The 22,872-nt window shown below is 43.8% G+C and overlaps 1 protein-coding gene across 3 annotated transcripts in view; it reads left to right on the top strand.

Moving 5' to 3' along the window:
- The first annotated feature begins 253 nt into the window (after positions 1–253).
- The window catches only part of bckdk (branched chain ketoacid dehydrogenase kinase), an 85,896-nt gene continuing 63,277 nt past the window's right edge, over positions 254–22,872 (top strand). The window contains exons 1-3 of one of the 3 annotated variants that reach the window (XM_085964282.1): positions 254–811; positions 16,635–16,703; positions 21,893–22,003. In XM_085964282.1, coding sequence (XP_085820408.1) covers positions 545–811; positions 16,635–16,703; positions 21,893–22,003 — 447 coding nt within the window. In that variant the 5' untranslated portion in view covers positions 254–544. The remainder of the gene's footprint in view (positions 812–16,634; positions 16,704–21,892; positions 22,004–22,872) is intronic. The other 2 variants (XM_085964281.1, XM_085964280.1) reach the window with 2 other exon arrangements.

Here is a 22,872-nt window from a genome sequence, read left to right as displayed (position 1 = left end):
GTGTTTACACACCTGGTGCAAGATCGGGTCAGTGAAGCGGGTGACAATGCCCCTTTCATTTACAACGTTCATTAAATCAGCTGAATTGGTGTGTTTTAATCTGTTCCTGCAAGTTTAATCTCAGTGAAACACAAAATTGATTTATCGTGACGTCTGTCGTATCCAACGGCGGTCGGGTAGACTCTTTCTCACGATTGGTGGCTGAGGTTATTAATATTTAAATTACAGGCTGGAGCAGGCCAATGAGTGAGATTGGGCAGTTGTTGTTTGTCCATTTGGACAGCGGCAGCAGTCTGCTGGCAGCATGACTGAAACATACAAGCAGTTACTCCAAGCCTGCATCTCAGCTGCAAGATGGATATGGATCGCAAGGACTGTTGGGCTGACTCAAGTCGGCAAAATTGCCCGGAAAGCAAAGATCTAATGTGCCTGTTAATGGACTAAAACCAATCATAGGAAGGGGTAAAACGACATCGGAAGGGTGAAGAAGGCAAACAAAAAAAAAGAGGGCTGCGTGTAGCCAGCAGGCTAAACCAAGGTGGAAATGATGGCCAACAGATCAGGAGGTCGGACAGTCGTGCTGACAGTATTGTATGCCAGGGGTGGAGGATCCAGACTGTATCCACTCAGATTGTATCCATCTCCCGTTCTCGGCGCCGCTGCAACCCCGCAGAGTCCTGCGGGCGGGTTCACCTTGACGAGGTGGAGGTCCACCTTCTCCATGACAGGCTATTCTGAACTAGCCAGGGAAAGATCTAAAACTGTCACCTCTTTCTACAATCAATCTGCCATTGATGCAGCAGCTGAAAAGGTCAAGATCATATATCTTTTGTCTTTTCCAAGCTTGTGTTTTTACCGATGAGGACGGGGGCGCATTTTCAAAATGATTACGGCGATAATTACTAAGTAACACTTCACATATAGCGAATAATTAAATTCAGTTCTCCGGGTTAGTGACTACTGCATGGATGCAGTTATTTAGGTTAACGTTAAGTATAGTAGGATCTGTATTTTAGGAATCTACACATTTTATTTGTTACGGGACTGAATTCTAAGTTGGTGCATGGCCTTCGATAGGACACTGTTGTGACTGAAAGATTAGCTACCCACCCCCTCCCGCCGCCTCAGCTTGTTTACTACATGATGCTTTTATATTTGCTCATAATATTTTTCAATTGCCACTCTCGAGAAGCCAGGAACTAACTAATCGGCATTTCCTGCCTGTGTGACTAAGTATTGTCAATCCTATAAAAAGGTATTTATATTTATTTTTAACGAACTGCTTGAAATAGCTGGTGGCTCTTCTGCTGGAGGATCTGCCGGCCAGTGCTGTTTACTTAAAAATCCACCCACATGATTCCCTGCTTTTGAGCGACGCCTTGTACAGCACGTATGTAAAATCAGACTGAGGAGGGGGAAAAAAACCCTCCACCAAGTCTATGTGCAGAATAATAAAAAGCACATCATGTTTTCCGAAGAAATGCCTGAGCTTCCTGAACCAATCTTTGAGAGCTGTTAATTTACCCCCCAACCTACCTCCCATTTATACTGGATAGGGATCACCTTCCCATTCCCAATATATATTTTTAATTGTCTTTTCTCCCTCTTTCCTCGGCACTATACACTAACCACTGACCCAAATCCCCCTCTCTATCTGGCCACTAGGAGTAGGGCCGCCAGAGACTTCCATGCTATTTTGCCCCTCCCTCTGGACTGAACATAAGATTTTTTTTAGAAACAGGAAAAGTCCATTAGCTTCACTAACTTTATTTTATAAACCTGCTGGTTTTTGCTAGAGTTTTAATTTAGAACCATTCTAAAATAGCAGAAAACTGATTGACAATTATTTTAATTTCATTTGTTTGATTTTTCTTGGACAAAAAGCTGTGGGAACAAGAAAGTGTTACCGTGCATCGTTTGGACAAAGTCCCATTTCTCTGAAAATATCAAAACTATTCTATCAGAGTATTGTCCAATAGAAATCAGAGGCCATTTTAGCCAGATGCACTAGTTTTAGTAGAAAATGCCTTGCACACGCTCACACCATACAGGTAAATTTACTTAACAAATATCTACCACCATTCTACAACCGAAGAAGTAAAACACTCGCAGAGATCAAAAAACATTCGTGCACTGCTTTTCATTTTACTATTTTACCAACAAAAGCAAAAAAAATGAAGTACACATGCATATGCCATGCAAATATGAGTATTGAGATCATATGCCCAACAATGGTGTCTATACTCATTTATTTGCTAATCAGAAATGCAATTAGCCACATCTGGAACCCCATATTAGCCACATGTGGCTAGTGGTTAATGTATTGGACAACACTGCTCTATCACAGAAACCTCCATTGCCATGGTCCAGTGTAATACTGTACCAGATTGATTGCACTTTGTGCTAACGTAGAGGCTGGAATTAAAGAGCAATTAAAGAGAAACCAAGTACTTGAGATAGTTGCGTGGCACTAATATATTCTGCTTAACCACATTCTCTTGTGAGCCAGAACAAACTTGTCCTGCCCAAAAACTATGCTGACAAAGTAGACACTTGTACATAAAAATTCAGTTTATTGCCAAGACACGGTTTCCAAACAGGCTTATCTTAGATTCTGTGTGGATAATAAGGCTGCAAGAACACGTCCCATTAAATTCAGAATTCACTTATGCACATTTAGCGTGCAACTCAATAGTGAACAGGGTGTAGTTCTCACATTGCAAATGCTCCACAATAATATTCTCCCGTAAAGCACTGCGACACTGCAGAGTCAGCCATTAATACAGCTGCAACCAGATTGCTTCCCCTCCAGATGGCAACCAGCGGTTTTTTTTTTTTTTTTTTGCTAGGGTGCAGTTCCGTGGGGAATGGCAGCCTTGCAGTACTTTTCTCTCAAGTCTTTATGTGTGAGCATGTCAGTGACAGTCAGCAGGCTATTCAGCTATCCAGTCCTGTCTTCACCCAACATTCGCATGTTTGTACTGTTGATCAGTGCTCATTGAGCAGCAACCAGGAGTGGGAATTCTGGATATATTTTTTTCGCTTCGTAGCCCAAGGAGACTAAAGTGCAGACCCCATTTCTGTTTACAGAACATCTGATACACAGATACCAAGCTCCGCGCCAATGGCCTTTGAACTCCTAGGCTTGATCCCCAATCCATGTTGAGTTAGCTAGGGCAGTGGTAGAATCATAGAAAATTACAGCACAGAAAGAGGCCATTTCGGCCCATCGTGTCCGCGCCGGCTGACTAAGAGCTATCCAGCCTAATCCCACTTTCCAGCTCTTTGTCCGTAGCCCTGTAGGTTACGGCACTTCAAGTGCTCATCCAAGTACTTTTTAAATATGGTGAGGGTTTCTGCCTCTACCACCCTTTCAGGCAGTGTGTTCCAGACCCCCACCACCCTCTGGGTGAAGAAATTTCCCCTCAAATCCCCTCTAAACTTTCCCCCAATTACTTTAAATCTATGCCCCCTGGTTGTTGACCCCTCTGTTAAGGGAAATAGGTCCTTCCCATCCACTATCTTGGCCCCTCATAATTTTATACACCTCAACAAGGCCTCCCCTCAGCCTCCTCTGTTCCAAAGAAAACAAAGCCAGCCTATCCAATCATAGAAACATAGAAGATAGGAGCAGGAGTAGGCCATTCGGCCCATCGAGCCTGCTCCGCCATTCAATGCGATCATGGCTGATCATCCAAACTCAGTACCCTGTTCCTGCCTCCTCTCCATATCCCTTGATCCCTTTAGCCTTAAGAAATATATCCAACTCCTTCTTGAATATATTTAATGAATTGGCCTCAACTGCCTTCTTTGGTAGAGAATTCCACAGGTTCACCACTCTCTGGGTGAAGAAATTCCTCCTCATCTCTGTCCTAAATGGCTTACCCCTTATCCTTAGACTGTGACCCCTGGTTCTGGACTCCCCGACCATCGGGAACATCCTTCCAGCATCTAGTCTGTCTAGTCCTGTTAGAATTTTATAAGTTTCGATGAGATCACCTCTCATTCTTCTAAACTCCAGCGAGTACAAGCCCAATCGTCCTAATCTCTCCTCGTACGTCATTCCTGCCATCCCAGGTATCAGCCTGGTGAATCTTCGCTGCACTCCTTCCATGGCAAGAACATCCTTCCTCAGATAAGGCGACCAAAACTGCACACAATACTCAAGATGTGGTCTCACCAAGGCCCTGTACAACTGCAGCATGACATCCTTGTTCCTGTACTCAAACCCTCTCGCTACGAAGGCCAACATACCATTTGCCTTCTTAACCGCTTGCTGCACCTGCATGCTTACTTTCAGCGACTGGTGCACAAGGATGCCCAGGTCTCGTTGCACTTCCCCTTCTCCCAATCTATTGCCATTCAGACAATACTCTGCCTTCCTGTTTTTGCCACCGAAGTGGATAACCTCACATTTATCCACGTTATATTGCATCTGCCATGCTTCTGCCCAATCACCCAACCTGTCCAAATCATACTGGAGTTTCTCGGTATCCTCCTCACAGCACACACGCCCACCCAGCTTTGTGTCATCTGCAAACTTGGAGATATTACATCTAGTTCCCTCGTCCAGATCATTAATATATATTGTGAATAGCTGGGGTCCAAGGACCAATCCCTGCGGTACCCCCACTAGTCACTGCCTGCCACTCGGAAAAAGAGCCGTTTATTCCAACTCTTTGCTTTCTGCCTGCCAACCAGTTCTCTATCCAAGTCAATACCTTGCCCCCAATCCCATGTGCCTTAATTTTTTACACGCTAATCTCTTATGCGGGACCTTATCGAAAGCCTTTTGAAAATCCAAATACACCACATCCACTGGTTCTCCCTTATCTATTTTACCAGTTACACCCTCAAAAAGTTCCAGTAGATTAGTCAAGCACGATTTACCTTTTGTAAATCCATGTTGACTTTGTCCGATCTGGTCACTTTTTTCCAAGTGCTCTGCTATTACATCTTTTATAATGGACTCTAGCATTTTCCCCACTACCGATCTTTCCTCGAAGGTAAAATTCTACAGTCCAGGCAACATCTTCGTAAATCTCCTCTGTACCCTCTGTAGTGCAATCACATCTTTCCTGTAATGTGGTGACCAGAACTGCACACAGTAATCTAGCTATGACGAAGGAGCAGCGCTCCGAAAGCTTGTGATTTCAAATAAAGCTGTTGGACTATAACCTGGTGTTGTGTGACTTCTTACATTTGTCCACCCCAGTCCAACTCCAGCATCTCCACACCATAGCTATGACCTAACTAGTGTTTTATACAGTTCAAGCATAACCTCCCTGCTCTTGTATTCTATGCCTTGGCTAATAAAGGTAGTATTCCGTATGCCTTCTTAACCATCTTATCTACTTGGCCTGCTACCTTCAGGGATCTGTGGACCTGCACTCCAAGGTTCCTTTGTTCCTCTACACTTCTCAGTGTCCTACCATTTATTGTGTATTCCCTTGCCTTGTTAGCCCTCCCCAAATGCATTACCTCACACTTCTCCAGATTGAATTCCATTTGCCACTGTTCTGCTCACCTGACTAGTCCATTGATATCTTCCTGCAGTCTACAGCTTTCTTCTTCATTATCAACCACACAGCTCATTTTAGTATCATCTGCAAACTTCTTAATCATACCCCCTACATTCAAGTCTAAATCATTGACATATACCACAAAAAGCAAGGTACAATAATTGCGTCAAATGCCCTGGGTTAGTGAAGGGCAAATGAGCCAGTGTTTCTCCTCTTTCCCCCCGCCCCCACCCCATCTGATCTCTATGTAACAAACCTTACTGGAAGTGTGCATTTGTGGATGTTGAATGAGGACAGGATTGGTGTCCTTCTCTAGTTTCTCTCCTATCTCCCCTCATGCCCTCTCCCATCTCATCTTGCCCATGAGACCCACCTCCTGCTCTCTTGACGCTATTACCACTAAACTGCTGGCCACCCAACTTCCCTTCCTGGCTCCTATGTTAACTGATGTTGTTAATGGTCCTCTCTCCCCAGGTACTGTCCCTCTCCCCTTCAAATCTGCTGTCATCACCATTCTCCTTTTATTAAAAAAAAAAAAAAAAAACCCTTGACCCCTCTGTCCTTGCAAACTAGCGCCCCATCTCCAACCTTCCTTTCCTCTCCAATGTCCTTGAGCATGTTGTCGCCTCCCAAATCCATGCCCATCTTTCCTGGAACTCCATGTTTGAATCCCTCCAATCAGGTTTCCGCCCCTGCCACAGTACCGAACGGCTCTTATCAAAGTCACAAATGACATCCAATGTGACTGTGATAAAGGTAAACTATCCCTCCTCGTCCTTCTCAACCTATCTGTAGCCTTTTACATGGTTGACCCCTCCTTCCAACGCCTCTCCACCATCGTCCAGCTGAGTGGGACTGCACTCGCCTGGTTCCATTCTCATCTATCCAGCCATAGCCAGAGAATCACCTGCAATGGCTTCTCTTCTCGCTCCCGCACCGTTACCTCTGGTGTCCACCCAAGGATCTGTCCTTGCCCCCTACTATTTCTCATCTGCATGTTGCCCCTCGGCGACATCATCCGAAAACACAGCGTCAGTTTCCACATGTGCACTGACAAAACCCAGTTCTAACTCACCACCACCTCTCTCGACTCCTCCGCTCTCTCTAAATTGTCAGCCTGCTTCTCCGACATCCAGTACTGGATGAGTAGAAATTTCCTCCAAGTAAATATTGGGAAGGTCGAAGCCATTGTCTTCGGTCCCCGCCACAAACTCCGTACCCTAGCTACCGACCCCATCCCTCTCCCTGGCAACTGTCTGAGGCTGAACTTGACTGTTCGCAACCTTGGTGTTATATTTGACCCTGAGATGAGCTTCCAATCACATCCGCGCCATCACTAAGACCATCTATTTCCACCTCTGTAACATCGGCCAACTCCTCCCCTGCCTCAGCTCATCTGCTGCTGAAACCCTCATCCATGCCTTTGTTACATCTAGTCTTGACTATTCCAACACACTCCTGGCTGTCCTCCCACGTTCTACCCTCCATAAACTTGAGGTCATCCAGAACTCTGCTGCCTGTGTCCTAACTCGCACCAAGTCCCGTTCGCCCATCTCCCCTGTGCTCGTTGACCTACATTGGCTCCCGGATAAGCAACGCCTCGCTTTTAAAATTCTCATCCTTGTTTTCAAATCCTTTCATGGCCTCGCCCCTCACTATCTCTTTAACCTCCTCCAGCCCTACAACCCTTTGAGATCTCTATGCTTCTCGAATTCTGGCCTCTTGCGCATCCCCGATTTTAATCGTTCCACCATTGGTGGCCATTCTTTCTGGGAGTGTGCAGCACAGTCAAGGAGCATGCAACACACTCAGCAATTATTATAACACATTCTAGGATTAGTACAGCGCTTTTGGAATTAGTATAAAACATTTAGGGTGTGTGGCACACTTGGAATAGTATAACACATTCAGGGAGTGTGCAGCACAATCAGGGACTATATAACACATTCAGGGAGTGTACAGCACATGGGGACTATATAACACATTCAGGGAGTGTACAGCACACTCAGGGACTATATAACACATTCAGGGTGTGTGCAGCACACTCGGGGACTATATAACACATTCAGGGAGTATGCAGCACACTCGGGGACTATATAACACATTCAGGGAGTATACAGCACACTCGAGGACTATATAACACATTCAGGGAGATGTGTATCAAAATTGGGATTAGTATATCGCACTCAGGGAGTGTGCAGCACACTCGACGATTAGTGTAACACATTTAAGGAGTGTGTTGCACACTCGGGGATTGGTTAACTCATTCAGGGCGTGTGCAACACATGGGGTTTAGTATGATGCATTCAGTGACCGTACAACACATGGGATTAGTGTAACACATTTCACGGAGTAGTGCATCACACTTGGGAATTAGTATCACACGTTCAGGGAGTGTGCCGCACATTTGGAGATTAGATCAACACATTCAGGGAGTGTGTAGCGCACTCTGGGATTAGTGTATAACATTCGGGGAGTGTGTAGCACTAGTGAATCAGTATCACTCATTCAGGAGCTGTGTGCACAGAGCTGAGAGAGTCTACACCGGAGTGCTTGCTAAACAGAGTGGCAACGGGAACTTGAGAACCAGCAACATAGGGAGGAAGAGGGTTGAGGTCCCTGAGTCAGAGTTTAAGGAGCTATGGAGGAAATTAAAAAGCGGGACCTCAAAGGTAGTAATCTCTGGATTATTCCCAGTGCCACGTGCTACTGAGAGTAGAAATAGGGAGGATATGGCAGGTTAATGCGTGGCTAGAGTCATAGAATCATTATGGCACAGAAGGAGGCCATTTGGCCCATCGAGTCCGTGCCGGCTCTCTGTAGAGCAATCCAGTCAGTCCCATTCCCCCGCTCTATCCCCGTAGCCCTGCAAGTTTATTTCCCTCAAGTGCCTATCCAATCTCCCCTTGAAATCATTGACCGTCTCCGCTTCCACCACCCTCGTCGGCAGTGAGTTCCAGGTCCTCACCACGCGCTGCATAAAAAAGTTCTTCCTCACATCCCCCCTGTATCTCTTGCCCAAAACCTTAAATCTGTGTCCCCTAGTCCTTGTACCAACAGCTAATGGGAACGGCCTTTCTTTGTCTATCCTATCCAAACCTGTCATAATCTTGTACACCTCTATCAAATCTCCCCTCAACCTCTTTTGCTCCAAGGAGAACAACCCCAGCTTCTCCAACCTAACCTTGGAGCTAAAATCCCTCATCCCTGGAACTATTCTGGTAAATCTCCTCTGCACCCTCTCAAGGGCCTTCACATCCTTCCTAAAGTGTGGTGACCAGAACTGGACGCAATACTCCAGTTGTGGCCTAACCAGAGCTTTATAAAGGTTCAGCATAACTTCCTTGCTTTTGTACTCAATACCTCTATTTATGAAGCCCAAGATCCCATATGCTTTGCTAACCACTCTCTCAATATGTCCTGCCACCTTCAAAGATCTATGCACATGAACCCCCAGGTCCCTCTTTCCCTGCACACTCTTTAGAACTGTGCCATTAAGTCTATATTGCCTTTCCCTATCCCTTCTGCCAAAATGCATCACCTCACACTTCTCTGTATTAAATTCCATCTGCCACTTGTCTGCCCATTCTGCTAGCCTTTCTATGTCCTGTTGCAGTCGATTGTAATCCTCCTCACTATTTGCCACATCTCCAAGTTTGGTATCATCGGCAAATTTTGAAATTTTACTCCGTATTCCAATATCCAAGTAATTTATATATATCAAAAAAAGCAGTGGTCCTAGCACTGATCCTTGGGGAACACCACTGTCTACCATCCTCCAATCTGAAAAACAACCATTTTCCACGAGTCGCTGTTTTCTGTCTTTAAGCCAATTTCTTAACCAAGCTGACACTGACCCTCCTATTCCATGAGCCTCAATTTTGTTAACCAGCCTTTAATGTGGTACTTTGTCAAACACTTTCTTAAAATCCATAGACAACATCCACTGCATTCCCTTCATCAACCTTCTCTGTTACTTTATCGAAAAATTCAATTAGATTAGTCAAACACGATCTGCATTTTACAAATCAGTACTGGCTCTCCTTAATTAACTTAAACCTCTCCAAGTGCCTGTTAATTTATTTCCCTGATTATTGTGCAGGAGGGGAGGCTTCAGATTCCTGGGGCACTGAGACCAGTTCTGTGGCAGAAGGGACCTGTTCAAGATGGACAGGTTGAAGCTGAACAGAGCTGGAACCAATATCCTCGCGGGCAGGTTAACTAGTGCTGTGGAGGAGGGTTTAAGCTAATTCGGCAGGGGGTTGGGCACCAAGTTGTAGTATTAAAAAGTAGAAACCAGGTGCACAGAGGACTGGGATAGACAGCTAGAGTTGGAAATAATACAGAATTAGGTGGAATCATAGAAAATACAAAGAGGTCTAACTTAAGTGCATGTGTGTAAATGCATGAAGTGTGGTTAATAAGGTTGGTGAGCTGCAGGCGCAAATAGCCACATGGGAATATGATGCAGTGGCGATAACTGAGACCTGGCTCAAAAAAGGAAGGATTAGATGCTTAATATTCTTGGGTACAAGGTATTCAGGAAAGATAGGGAAGGAAAAAAGGAGGAGGGGTAGCAGTTTTGATTAAGAAAAATATTATAGTGCTAGAAAGAGAATGTCCTTGAGGGGTCAAAGACAGAATCCATTTGGTTGGAGTTAAGAAACAATAAAGGAGCTATTGGTGTATTTTATAGGGCACTAAATAGTGGGAAGGAGATAGAGGAGCAGATTTGCAAGGAAATCACTGAGAGGTGCAAGAGCTGTAAAGTAGTGATAATGGGAGACTTTACCCTAATATTGAATGGGGCAGTGATTGTGTTTGTGTTGAGGGCAGAGAAGGGAAGGAATTTCTGAAGTGTATTCAGGAGAATTTTCTTGATCCTGCCCAATGAGGAAGGATGCATTGCTGGATCTTGTCCTGGAGAATGAAGTGGATCAAGTGGCGAATGTCACAGTGGGGGAGCATCGCGGGAATAGTGATCATAGTATCATACGGTTTACATTAGTTATGGAGAAGGACAAGGAGCACTCTAGAATAAAAAATACTTAACTGGAGGAGGGCTAATTTTATGGGAATTGAGGAGGGATCTGGCCTGGGTAAATTGGAGTCAAAGACTGGCAGACAGAAATGTAATAAAGCAATGGCTGGCCTTTAAAGAGGAGATGGTTTGTGTTCAGTCTAGATACGTTCCCATAAGGGGGATAGGGAGGGCAACCAAAGCCAGAGCTCACTGGATGACAAAGGAGTTAGAGAGTAGGATGAAGCAGAAAAAGGGGGCGTACAACAGATCAGCTTGATAATACAAGGGAGAATCAGGCTGAATATAAGAAGTACAGAGGAGAATTTAAAAACTCCCACTCAGACCTCACCGTCCTCGGCCTGTTACACTGTTCCAATGAAGCTCGAGGAACAGCACCTCATCTTTCGATTAGGCACTTTACAGCCTTCTGAACTCAACATAGAGTTCAACAATTTCAGACCAGAACCTCTGCCCCTATTATTTTTTTACATTTATTTTAATTATTATATATTTTTTTCTCTCTCCCACATGGCAGCTGTCTTTCACTCTGCCATTTACACTTCATCTAGAGCCATCTTTTGTTTCTTAACTTGTCCCATTACCATCTCCTTTTGCCTTGCACCATCTCTTAATGTCTCTTAATCTCTCCTGCCTTCCAGCCTATCACAGACCTTCCCTTTTGTTCTTTCCTCCACTCCCCCCCCCCCCCCCCACCTTTCCCTGTCCCTGCACTTGCTTAAAAACCTGTTCGATCTCCAGCTTTTCCTAGTTCTGACGAAGGGTCTTCGCCCTGAAACGTTAACTCGGTTTCTCTCTCCACAGATGCTGCCTGACCTGCTGAGTATTTCCAGCATTTTCTGTTTCTATTTCAGATTTCCAGCATCTGCAGTATTTTGCTTTTGTAATGAGGTGGTGCTGTTGCCTCCAGAGGTGAAAAGGGCCACACTGGGGAAGGATTCCCAGTCCCACGTGTTGCTGAATGCAGCACAGCCAGGTCAGAAGGCAAATGAATGCCTGTCACTGGCAACCTCGCTTGCTGCTGATTTTTTTCTTGCGACGGGCAGGCGACCGCTCAGCCCACCTGTACAGGCCAACAGTTTGGCTTCTGCTTGTCGGGCTCTGCAGACTTTCCCAACTAAAGTTGAGAGTCTGAAATAAGAACAGAAAATGCTGGAGAAATTCAGCAGGTCAGGCAGCATCTGTGAAGAGAGAAACAGAATTAACGTTTCAGGTTGATGACCCTTCGACGAAAGGTCATTGACCTGAAATGGCCCAGAAATTCGGGTCGGAGGCTTCCCGCGGGTGCAAGCCCCCGACCTGCACTTACCTAGCGTGCCGGCCGTTGTGCTGTGGGCCCGCGTGGGATTCCGATACTGGGCCTCCTCCAGCTGCCGGCACGCAGTGCTTGCATATCCCAGGGGCGCAGTTAGTTCGAAGCGTCCCCTGGGATCACGTGGGCCATGGAGAGCCAATCGTAGCAGGGAATCTGTATTCATAGATTTGACAGGAAGACCTGTCAAATCTATGAATAGGAGATCAGCCCCAAAACATAACTAAAACTTCAAATAAATTTTTTTTTAAATCACATTTTTAAAATAACTATAAATTACATAAAATAACTATTTAATCTATTTTAAACAATAATTTAAATTTTTGAAAAAATTAATTACATTTTCTAACGGGGCTAAAAAATAAACTTACCTTTCTTTTAAAGTCTTTAAAAATAATAAACCTGTGGAAAAAATGTTTTAATTTTACTTAATTCACCACGTACCTTGTTAAAAGCAGGCCTTGCGACTGCTTTTTAAAAGCGTAGCTCCTGGAGACTTACCCTCCCGGAGAAACCTGTAAAAAAAACCCGGAAGTTCCAGGCATACACGCTGCCTCTCCGGCGCATGCGTTCAACCTCTGAACCCTTTCCTTTAAGGGAACAGAAGTTCCGGTTTCCCGCGCATGCGCAGTGCATGCACGAAACCGGCACTTTCGTTGGCCCTATGTGTGAGTACCCAGCACGTACTCACCCGTGGGGACCTGAATTTCTGGCCCATTAACTCAGTTTCTCTCTTCACAGATGCTGCCCGACCTGCTGAGTATCGCCAGCATTTTCTGTTTTTATTTCAGATTTCCAGCATCTGCAGTATTTTCTGTTTGTAAAGTTGAGAGTCGCAAGGTGCACTGTTTTTGTGCTGCAACTGGTGCTGTTGGATCTAGGGCTATGGTAGCATAGTGGCTATGTTACTGGACTAGTAATCCAGAGGCCGGGACTAATGATCCGGAGACACGAGTTCAAATCCCACCATGGCAACTGGAGAAAATTCTGGAATAAAAAGCTAGTATCAGTAATGGTAACCATGAAACTACCGGATTGTCGGTTCACTAATGTCCCTTTAGAGAAGGAAATCTACCTTCCTTACCCGGTCTGGCCTATATGTGACTCCAGACCCACAGCAATGTGGTTGACTTTTAACTGCCCTCTGAAATGGCTCACCGCCACCTTCGAGGGCAATTGGGGACGGGCAAGACATGCTGGCCTTGCCGGCGACACCCACACCCCGTAAATGAATTAAAAAATCCGCCTCACAATGTAAACGGGGAATCACCAGTTGCTTCAGGTAGAAGCAGCTCGGTAATGACTCCGATGCAGCTGTGTTAGAAAATGGGGTTAAAGAAACCTGAGTCCCCTGCCGCCACCCTTGGCAAATCGGGCAAGCTGCCATTCACTGCACAGGGCCCGCACGCTGTGGGGTAGCAGCAGCATAGCAATGTAAAAGCAACTATAAACTCTATAAAAATGGGATTAGAGTATCCTCCCTAGAGCATTACTGTGACTAATGATGTGAAAGAGCTGCATTAATTGGTGTGCAGCTGAAACACCCTCTGGTTAATAATTACATCTTCACGGTGCCAGACTCGGTAACCATCAAGCCTAGACACCCAAAGATAACATTTACTGGTGAAATAAACAAGACTTGCACAAATAATAATTCTTCTCTGGTGTTTATATATGTCGCTGTTACAAGTAAATTAAAATGTTAACATTTGAACTTCTGTGTACCTTCGTGCTGGATGCTTTATTGTAAGAAGTTCCCGTAATATGACCGAATGCCACAGTGCCAAAGGTGAAGTGGTCATCAGGCCGGGGTTTCTGGTGGCAGAAGGCATGCAGCAGGATTTTGGGAAAGATGGGAGTGATAAATGATTAACTTTCGGGGTATTTGTCACATCTTTAACTACAATTGACCCCAGATAAACGCATAGCCTATCACGTTTCTGACCTAGACCTGAAACTCCAACAAACTCAAGAAAACTCATTCATTCGAACAGCCCAAAACTCTTCCAGTGCTTTCATTAGATGGAACTCTTGGTGTAAACATAAATTTTTGTCCTGTTATCCATTTTTTATGCTGTGCACACAATGCAGTCAATCCATTGTCAAATTTCACCTCGAGACACGTCTGATTATGCTTGTTCAGTGCTCTGAGTATTTGCATTGAATGAATTGCAAGCTGGCTGATTTTAATTTGCTGTTGGCACAAATTTGATCAAAGTGCAGTTTTTAATTGAAAGTAAAACAGAAAATGCTGGAAACGCACAGCAGATCTGCCAGTGTCTGTTAACAGGAGAGGCTGGTTAACAGTGCAGGTGGAGACCTTTCTCCAGAACTGGAAAGTGGGAGATTAGCAACCCAGCTTCCCGACCTGAACAAAAGGTTGTGAAGTGGTGAGAAAGTGCCGGATTGCGCAAGGATCACCTCCATCAGGCAGTGGAAATTAATCAGAAAGACAAAAGGGGAGGGAACAACTTGGAGGCAGATGAGTGAAAGGGGCGAGAGAAAAAAGGGGGAAGGTGGCTCGGCTCTCAAGTTGCTAAAATCAGTGTTTGTACAAGGGAGCTGCAAGGTGCCAAGGAGAAAGATGAGGTAAGGTTCCTGACTCAGAGGTGAGAGGGCTGCGAATTCAGCCAGGCTGAGCCGGTAACTAGGACATATGTTGTTTTTTTATTCGTTTGTGGGATCAGGGCGTCGCTGGCGAGGCCAGCATTTATTGCCCATCCCTAGTTGCCCTTGAGAAGGTGGTGATGAGCCACCTTCTTGAACCGCTGCAGTCCGTGTGGTGATGGTGCTCCCACAGTGCTGTTAGGGAGGGTGTTCCAGGATTTTGACCCAGCGACGATGAAGGATCAGCGATATACTTTTAAGTCAGGATGGTGTGTGACTTGGAGGGAAACTTGGAGGTGGTGGTGTTCCCATGCGCCTGTTGCCCTTGTCCTTCTAGGTGGAAGAGGTCACGGGTTTGGGAGGTGCTGCCGAAGAAGCCTTGGCATGTTGCTGCAGTGCATCTTGTAGATGGTACACACTGCAGCCACGGTACGCCAGTGGTGGAGGGAGTGAATGTTTAAGGTGGTGGATGGGGTGCCAATCAAGCGGGCTGCTTTATCCTGAATGGTGTCGAGCTTCTTGAGTGTTGTTGGAGCTGCACTCATCCAGGCAAGTGGAGAGTATTTCATCACACTCCTGACTTGTGCCTTGTAGATGATGGAAAGGCTTTGGGGAGTCAGGAGGTGAGACACTCGCCGCAGAATACCTAGCCTCTGACCTGCTCTTGTTGCCACAGTATTTATGTGGCTGGTCCAGTTAAGTTTCTGGTCAATGGTGACCCCCAGGATGTTGATGGTGGTGGATTCAGCGATGGTAATGCCATTGAATGTCATGGGGAGGTGGTTAGACTCTCGCTGATCGCCTGACATAGAAAGTACCTTGGCTGAGCACAGAAGGACATTTCAAAAGCCCTGGTGCACAAAATGTAGTCATCAGAGAAAATATAGGTAACATTGAGAAATAGGGAGAAAAGGAATGTAGTCTTTGTAGGAAGGAGGGTTGGAAAGAAACATAATCTGAGTAGTTAGGGAGAGTCTGTGTATTTGTAATACAGTTTTGGTCTACTGTATTCAGGATATATTTGCCTTAGAGGGGGTGCAACGAAGGTTCACTAGATTGATTCCTGGGATCCGAGGGTTGTCCTGTGAGGAGAGATTGAGTAGAATGGGCCTATACTCTCGGGAGTTTAGAAGAATGAGAGGTGATCTCATTGAAATGTATAAAATTCGTAGAGGGCTTGACGGGGTAGATGCTCTCAGGCTGTTTCCACTGTCTGGAGAGTTTAGAACCAGGGGTCACAGTCTCAGGATAAGGAGGTCAGCCATTTAGGACTGAGATGAGGAGAAATTTCTTCACTCGGAGGGTTGTCAATCTTTGGAATTCACTACCCCAGAGGGCTGTGGATGCTCAGTCGTTGAGTATATTCAAGACTGAGATCGATAGATATTTAGACACTAAGGGAATCAAGGGATACGGCGATAGGGTGGGAAAGTGGAGTTGAGGTAGAAGATCGGCCATGATCTGATTGAATGGCAGAGCAGGCTTGAGGGGTCAAATGGCCGACTCCTGCTCCTACTTCTTATGTTCTTATGTAATAGATGTTGGTGGAAAGCCCAATACCAAAGATGAAGATAATCTGGGGAACAAAGAACTTGCATTTATACAGCACCTTCCATTGACCTCAAAACGTCCCAAAGTGCTTCACAGCCAATGAAGTACTTTTGAATTGTAATCACTACTGTAATGTAGGGAAATGTGTAGGCAAGCTGCACACAGCAAGGCCCCACAAATAGCAATTACATAATAGTTCAATAGTGTTTTTTTTTAGTGATGTTGGTTTAGTGATAAATGTTGACCAGGACAACGGGCAGAACTCCACATCTCTTTGCATTGTGCTATGGGATAATTTACATCCACCGGAGAGGGCAGACGGGGCCTCGGTTTAACATCTCAACCAAAAGACAGTGCGGCACTCCCTCAATACTACACTGAAGCTGCAGCCTAGATTATGTGCTCCAGTCTGTGAGGTAAGACTTGAACCCACGACCTTCTGATTCCGAGCTAAGAGTGCTACCACTGAGCCATGGCTGACACCTTTTCGGCTGGAGATACTTACCAGACTTGGGACCAAAAAGAAGGGAAAATAAGAATCTTATTTGCATGTTTCCTGAAACAGGAATGGATGATTTCACTTTCCTGTTGTGTTTTCCAGGCATCCGTACGTCTGACTCCCACTACCATGTTGTATTCAGGGAAAACCCCAGATGGGAGCCATGTCCTGGTAAGCTGCTTTGAATTTAGAGTCCAGTGGCTGAGTAGGGAAGGACCACGGTAAAACAACAAATAGAAGCTGTTGGTCGTTGGCCCAACAACAACAACAGCAACTGCAACAGCACCTTTAACGTAGACAAATGTCTCAAAGCACTTCACAGATGCATAGTCAAAAAAATTGTTAATTATGACACCGTATCTGCAGAGGAGCACAAAGCTGTCCCTTAACCAACTGCAAAGCTGTATTTTAATATAAATCTACAAGAAAATATGCTTAATGTGACCTTCTTGATGGAAAACAAATTGAAAAGTTTAAGTATTGAATAATTAATTCTAAAACTTTGCCGTGTTCTTCTCCACGATTGAAGGTGCATTTCACCTCCCATGGGGTCACAACAATGAGTGGATGTAATCTCCATTTATTGATGTAATATGGCACCCACTGCTTGGGGACTGTGGTAACAGTAATACATCATCAATAAAGAGCTCTATCCGAATGGCCCAGTGAGAAAGTAAATTACCAGTGTGGTACTGAGCCATGAAGGATCACAAAGGCTCCTTCACTGTGCTAAGTTAACTGATTTCAGTCAGAGTTGTAATTGCAGTGTTACAATTGGGTTCATAAGAATATAAGAATGTAAGAAATGGGAGCAGGAGTAGGCCATTCGGCCCTTCGAGCCTGCTCCGCCATTCAATAAGATCATGGCTGATCTTCTACCTCAACTCTACTTTCCCACCCCTAGAGTTCAGTGCCCCTAGACTTGTGGTAGTGTGTGTGGTTTTGTGTCTCGTGTTTCTGAATCCAAGTCATTGACGTGAATTAGAAACAATAGTGGTTCCAACACCAATTCCCTGGGGTATTTCACCTGGTACTTTCCCCTACTCTGAAATTAGTCCTCTAACTAGTTCCCATTGTTTTTCACCTTTACATACATAGGATTACATAGGATATACAGCACAGAAACAGACCATGCGTCCCAACCAGTCCATGCCGGCGTTTATGCTCCACTCGAGCCTCCTCCTGTCTTTCCTCATCTAACTATCAGCATAACTCTCTATTCCCTTCGCCCTCATATGATCATCTAGCCTCCCCTTAAATGCATCTATACTATTCACTTCAACCACTCCCTGTGGTAGCGAGTTCCACATTCTCACCACTCTCTGGGTAAAGAAGTTTCTTCTGAATTCCCTATTGGATTTCTTGGTGACTATCTTATATTGATGGCCTCTAGTTTTGCTCTTCCCCAAAAGCGGAAACACTCTCTCTGTATCCACTCTATCAAAACCTTCCATGATTTTAAAGACCTCTATTAGGTCACCCCTCAGCCTTCTCTTTTCAAGAGTAAAGAGACCCAGCCTGTTCATCCTTTCCTGATATGTATACCCTCGCATTTCTGATACCATCCTTGTAAATCTTCTCTACACTCTCTCCAGTGCCTCTATATTCCTTTAATAATATGGCGACCAGAATTGAACGCAGTACTCCAAGTGTAGTCTAACCAAGGTTCGATACAAGTTTAGCATAACTTCTCTACTTTTCAATTCTAACCCTCTAGAAATAAACCCTAGTGCTTGGTTTGCTTTTTTTATGGTCTTGTTAACCTGTGTCGATACTTTTAGTGATTTGTGTATTTGTACCCCGAGATCCCTTTGCCCTCTACCCCATTTAGATTCTTATTTTCCAAGTAATATGTGACCTCCCTATTTTACTTACCAAAATGTAATACCTCACATTTATCTGTGTTGAATTTAATTTGCCAATTATATACTCATTCTGCAAGTTTATTAATACCTTCTTGTAATTTGTTGCAGTCCTCCTCAGTATTGATTATTCCCCCCCCCCATTTGGTGTCTTCTGCAAATTTAGAAATTGTGTTTTAGATTCCAAAGTCTAAATCGTTAATGTAAATTGTGAACAACAGTGGTCCCAGCACTGATCCTTGTGGTACACCGCGGGAACAGTAGCATAGTGGTAATGTTACTGGACTAGTAACCCAGAGGCTGGACTAATAATCCAGAGGCAAGAGTTCAAAGCTGGGGAATTTAAATTCAGTTAATTAAATAAAATCTGAAATAAAGGCAAGTATCAATAATGGTGACCATGAAATTACCGGATTGTCGTAAAAACCCATCTGGTTCACTAATGTTCTTTAGAGAAGGAAATCTGCCGTCCTTACCTGGTCTGGCCTGTATGTGACTCCAGATCCACAGCAATGTGGTTGACTCTGAATGGCTTAGCAAGCCACTCAAAGGCAATTAGGGATGGGCAATAAATGCTGGCCTTGCCAGCGATGCCCACATCCCGTGAACGAATAAAAAAAACAGCACTTCCCACCTTCTGCCACTGTGAATAGCTACTCTTTACCCCTACTCTCTGCTTTCTGTCTTGAAGCCAGATAGCTATCCATTCTGCTACTTGTCCCCAGACTCTACATTCCCTGACCTTATTCATTAGTCTATTATGTGATATCTTATCGAAGGCCTTTTGAAAATCTAGGTAAATTACATCTACTGTATTACCCTTGTCTACTCTCTCTGTTACCTCTTCAAAAAATTCAATGAGGTTGGTCAAGCAAGACTTTCCCTTTGAAATCCATGCTGACTTTATTATTATAATTTTGGCTTCTAGATATTCCTTCATTTTCTCCTTTAGTAGGGATTCCATTATTTTTCCTACCACCGATGTTAAGCTGTCTGGCCTATAGTTCTCTGGACATGTTCTGTCTCCCTTCTTAAATGTCGGTATTACATTAGCTATCCATCAGTCCTCTGGCACTACAACTTTTTCTAACGAATTATTAAATATGTGTAGTAATGCCTCTGCTATCTCTTCCCTAGATTCTTTTAAAATGCGCGGATGTAATTTGTCCTCTTTGAGTTTCATTGATTTATTTAATATATCTCCTCATTTTATTTTAAATGCAGTTATCTCATTACTAATCTCATCATTCGATGTCATCTCCACCTGTTCTATCTCCCTGGTAAAAACTGAAGCAAAATAATTATTTAATATCTCTGTCTTCTCTATTGCTGCCTGTGGTATTATCCTGTCCATCCCTTCGTGGCCCTATTCCCATCTTAACCTTTTTTTATTTACGAGCCTGTAAAAATTTTTTTACTATTTTGTTTTGCTCCTTGATAATTTAATTTCATAGTTCCTCTTTGCCTTCTTAATTGTTTTTTTGACCTCTCTCCTAATCTCTTTGTATTCCCCCTTATCATGCTCTCCCCTGCTGTCCATGTATGTAATATATGCCTCTTTCCTTACCCTCAATTTTTCCCTTATGGCTTTATTCATCCCCGGTGTCTCATTAGTGTTTAGCTTGTTCTTGTTTTTTAGTGGAATATAATTTTCCTGGACTCTGTTGAACACCATTTTAAATGTTTCCCATTGCTGTTCTATGTCACTGTTTGCCAATATTGTTGTCCATTTTATTTTCCCAAGTTCTATTCTCATCCCCTCAAAATCAGCTTTTCTCCAATCTGTTATCCTGGTCTTTTTCATACTTATGCCCTTCTCAATTATTATCTTAAAGCGTATTATATTATGGTCACTATTGCCTAGATGTTCCCTTACTTTTACATCTCTTATCTGCTCTGGTTCATTCCCCATTACCAGATCCAATAGCGAATCCTCCTTTGTTGGTCTTTTTACTTATTGGGTTAGAAAGGACCCCGGTACACATTATAGGAACTCCATTCCCTTATCCCTTTTAACTACCTCTTCTGTCCAATTACTATCTGGGTAGTTGAAATCCCCCATGATTATTATTCTATGTTTTTTAATAATTTCTCTACTTTGTTTGCATATTTCTCCTTCCACCTCCCTTCCACTATTAGGTGATCTGTAGACTGCCCCTATTAGTGTGATTGATCCTTTATTATATTTTATCTCAGTCCACATGGATTCTATTTCTGTTTTGCTGAGAGCTGCGTCACTTTTTTCTACTGCCATTATGTTATCCCTAATAAGTACAGCAACTTCACCTTCCCTTTTTCCCTCTCTATCTTTTCTAAATATGCTATACCCAGCAATGTTTAATTCCCAGTCCTGATTTTTCTGTAGCAATGCATGCTTGCCTATTGCTCCTCAGTTTTATTATGGTCACTGTGTGCATTGCTGTACAGACAGATTAACTCATTTTTAATAGCAGTTCCTCTCACTTTTTTTTAACCATCTTTTTAAACTCCTGTTCTGTAACTCTATTTATTCCCTGGCCATCAATGTCCTCCCTTACTTTACTCTTTCCTATGCTCTCCTTTCCTGTTTCGTTTATATTTAGGCTGGTTCCATTTCTTGTAGATCCCTCCCCACCCCATCTTACTAGTTTAAAGCCTTTACCACCTCCCTATTTACCCTTTCCGCTAGGACACAGGTCCCATCCCGGTTCAGGTGGAGCCTGTCCCATCGGCACAGCTCTTTTCTGTCCCAGTATTGGTGCCAGTGTCCCATGAAAAAGAACCCCACTTTCCCACACCAGCCTTTTAGCCACCTGTTAATTCTCCTGATCTGTCTGTTTCTATGTCAATTTGCACGTGGCTCGGGCAATAATCCAGAGATTATTACCGTCAAGGTCCTGCTTTTTAATTTAGCTCCTTTCAGCCAGTTTCTTATCCAATCCCAAGACTTGCCTTTAAACCCCACAGCTTTAAGCTTAAATAATAAACTTTCTAAATAATATGCCTTTTGGAAGTCGAGGTACATCACATTGCTGGGCTTTCCTCAGTCCATGGGTTGTCACTTCCTCAAAGAAGTAGATGAGGTTGGCCAGGCAGGTTCTTCCCTTTCTGAATCCATGTTGACTGCTGTTTACTAGGTACTAGCGAGTAGCCCTTCAAATGTTGAGCTATTAGTTGTGGGACTGCTCGTCACATGAGTTACGCTGAATGTTGTTATACAATTTATTCCGAACTTTTAATTTTTTTTACCAATTCAAATCAAGGGTGCATATCCAAGGACAGAAATAAGGCATTATGCAGGTTTAAAAATAAATGTTTAAGAAGATTTGAGATATTTTCAGTGAGACAGTGAGAGTGGCTGAAAACAGACTCACCAGCAGTCTGTGAGATTTGTTGAACTTTGCCCCAAACAGGCTGCCCCAGAGTGATGTATTTTCTGTGTGTGTCTGTGTAATATGTAGTTGTGTGTGGTTAGAGTCAGTGATGGGTTAAGGTTAGTATTTCTTTTTGATTGTACAGAGGAATGCCAGGTACCTGTACAACGAATTGCCAGTGCGCATCGCCCATCGGATTAAGGGATTTCGGAGCCTCCCTTTCATCATCGGTTGCAATCCCACAATTCTGCAGGTGGTGAGTACAACCAATTAATGAGTGAATCCATTTCAGTGCCGTTCCTAAATTGAGAAACCAATTTTTGAAGTACAGTAGGGGAATTTATGAAGACAGATTTTCTGACCATTTATGCACTGTTGTGGTTTTTACCGTAAGGAAAATCTAGGACTGTGTTAGAAATGTACGCAGCTAGAGCACAAAGCCTTGTGATCGTTCACTTACGAGTTTAACTGAATAGTTTTTGCAAGGACTGTGCTAAAAAATAAACATAAATAAATATTCAACATAGGTTGTACAGGAGAAATATTAAATAATAAACCTAATCAATAAGAAATATAAACAGGCATATGGAAAAGAGAGGAGACGGGGAAGGGGAAACTTACAGGGAAGGGGAGACAGCGAGGACACTGAGAGAAAGTGGATCAGAGCCAAACAGAGAGGCAACCCGAGAGGTACAGAGAAAGGGAGACAGAAAGAAAAAGAGTTGGTCGACAGATACAGGAAGAGAGTCTCACCGTTTTTTTTGTTGTGGTTTAGCCTGTGAGCAATGCACAGAGCTTGACTATTGTTTAGAAGCAGCTTTGATTGTTTTAAAAGCTGCAAAGGCCATTATTTGCGACTTGGAGGTGTTGACGAGTTAATCAGTCAAGCAAAAAGAAGAACTGGCATTGCTGAGGTTGAGTCATCGTGTGTTTATCAAAAGCCAGTTAACTGTATTACTGGATGTGAAGATCAAACTCCAGTGTGATCTACGGCTAAACTCAGTAAAACTTCCTCTGAAGGAAACCACATAACAACACAAGCAGCAGAGAGGAGTTAAAGCATACAAGTTCGAGAAAAGGTCAGCGAGCTTCAAAAACAATGAACCTTTATATAATGACACATGG

The sequence above is a fragment of the Somniosus microcephalus genome, chromosome 22 (genome assembly GCF_052327205.1).
Source record: "Somniosus microcephalus isolate GS21.2 chromosome 22, FLI_Smic_1.0, whole genome shotgun sequence".
NCBI classification, from domain to species: domain Eukaryota; kingdom Metazoa; phylum Chordata; class Chondrichthyes; order Squaliformes; family Somniosidae; genus Somniosus; species Somniosus microcephalus.
Note: the sequence above shows the minus strand (reverse complement) of the source record. Positions and strands in the feature narration are given on the sequence as shown.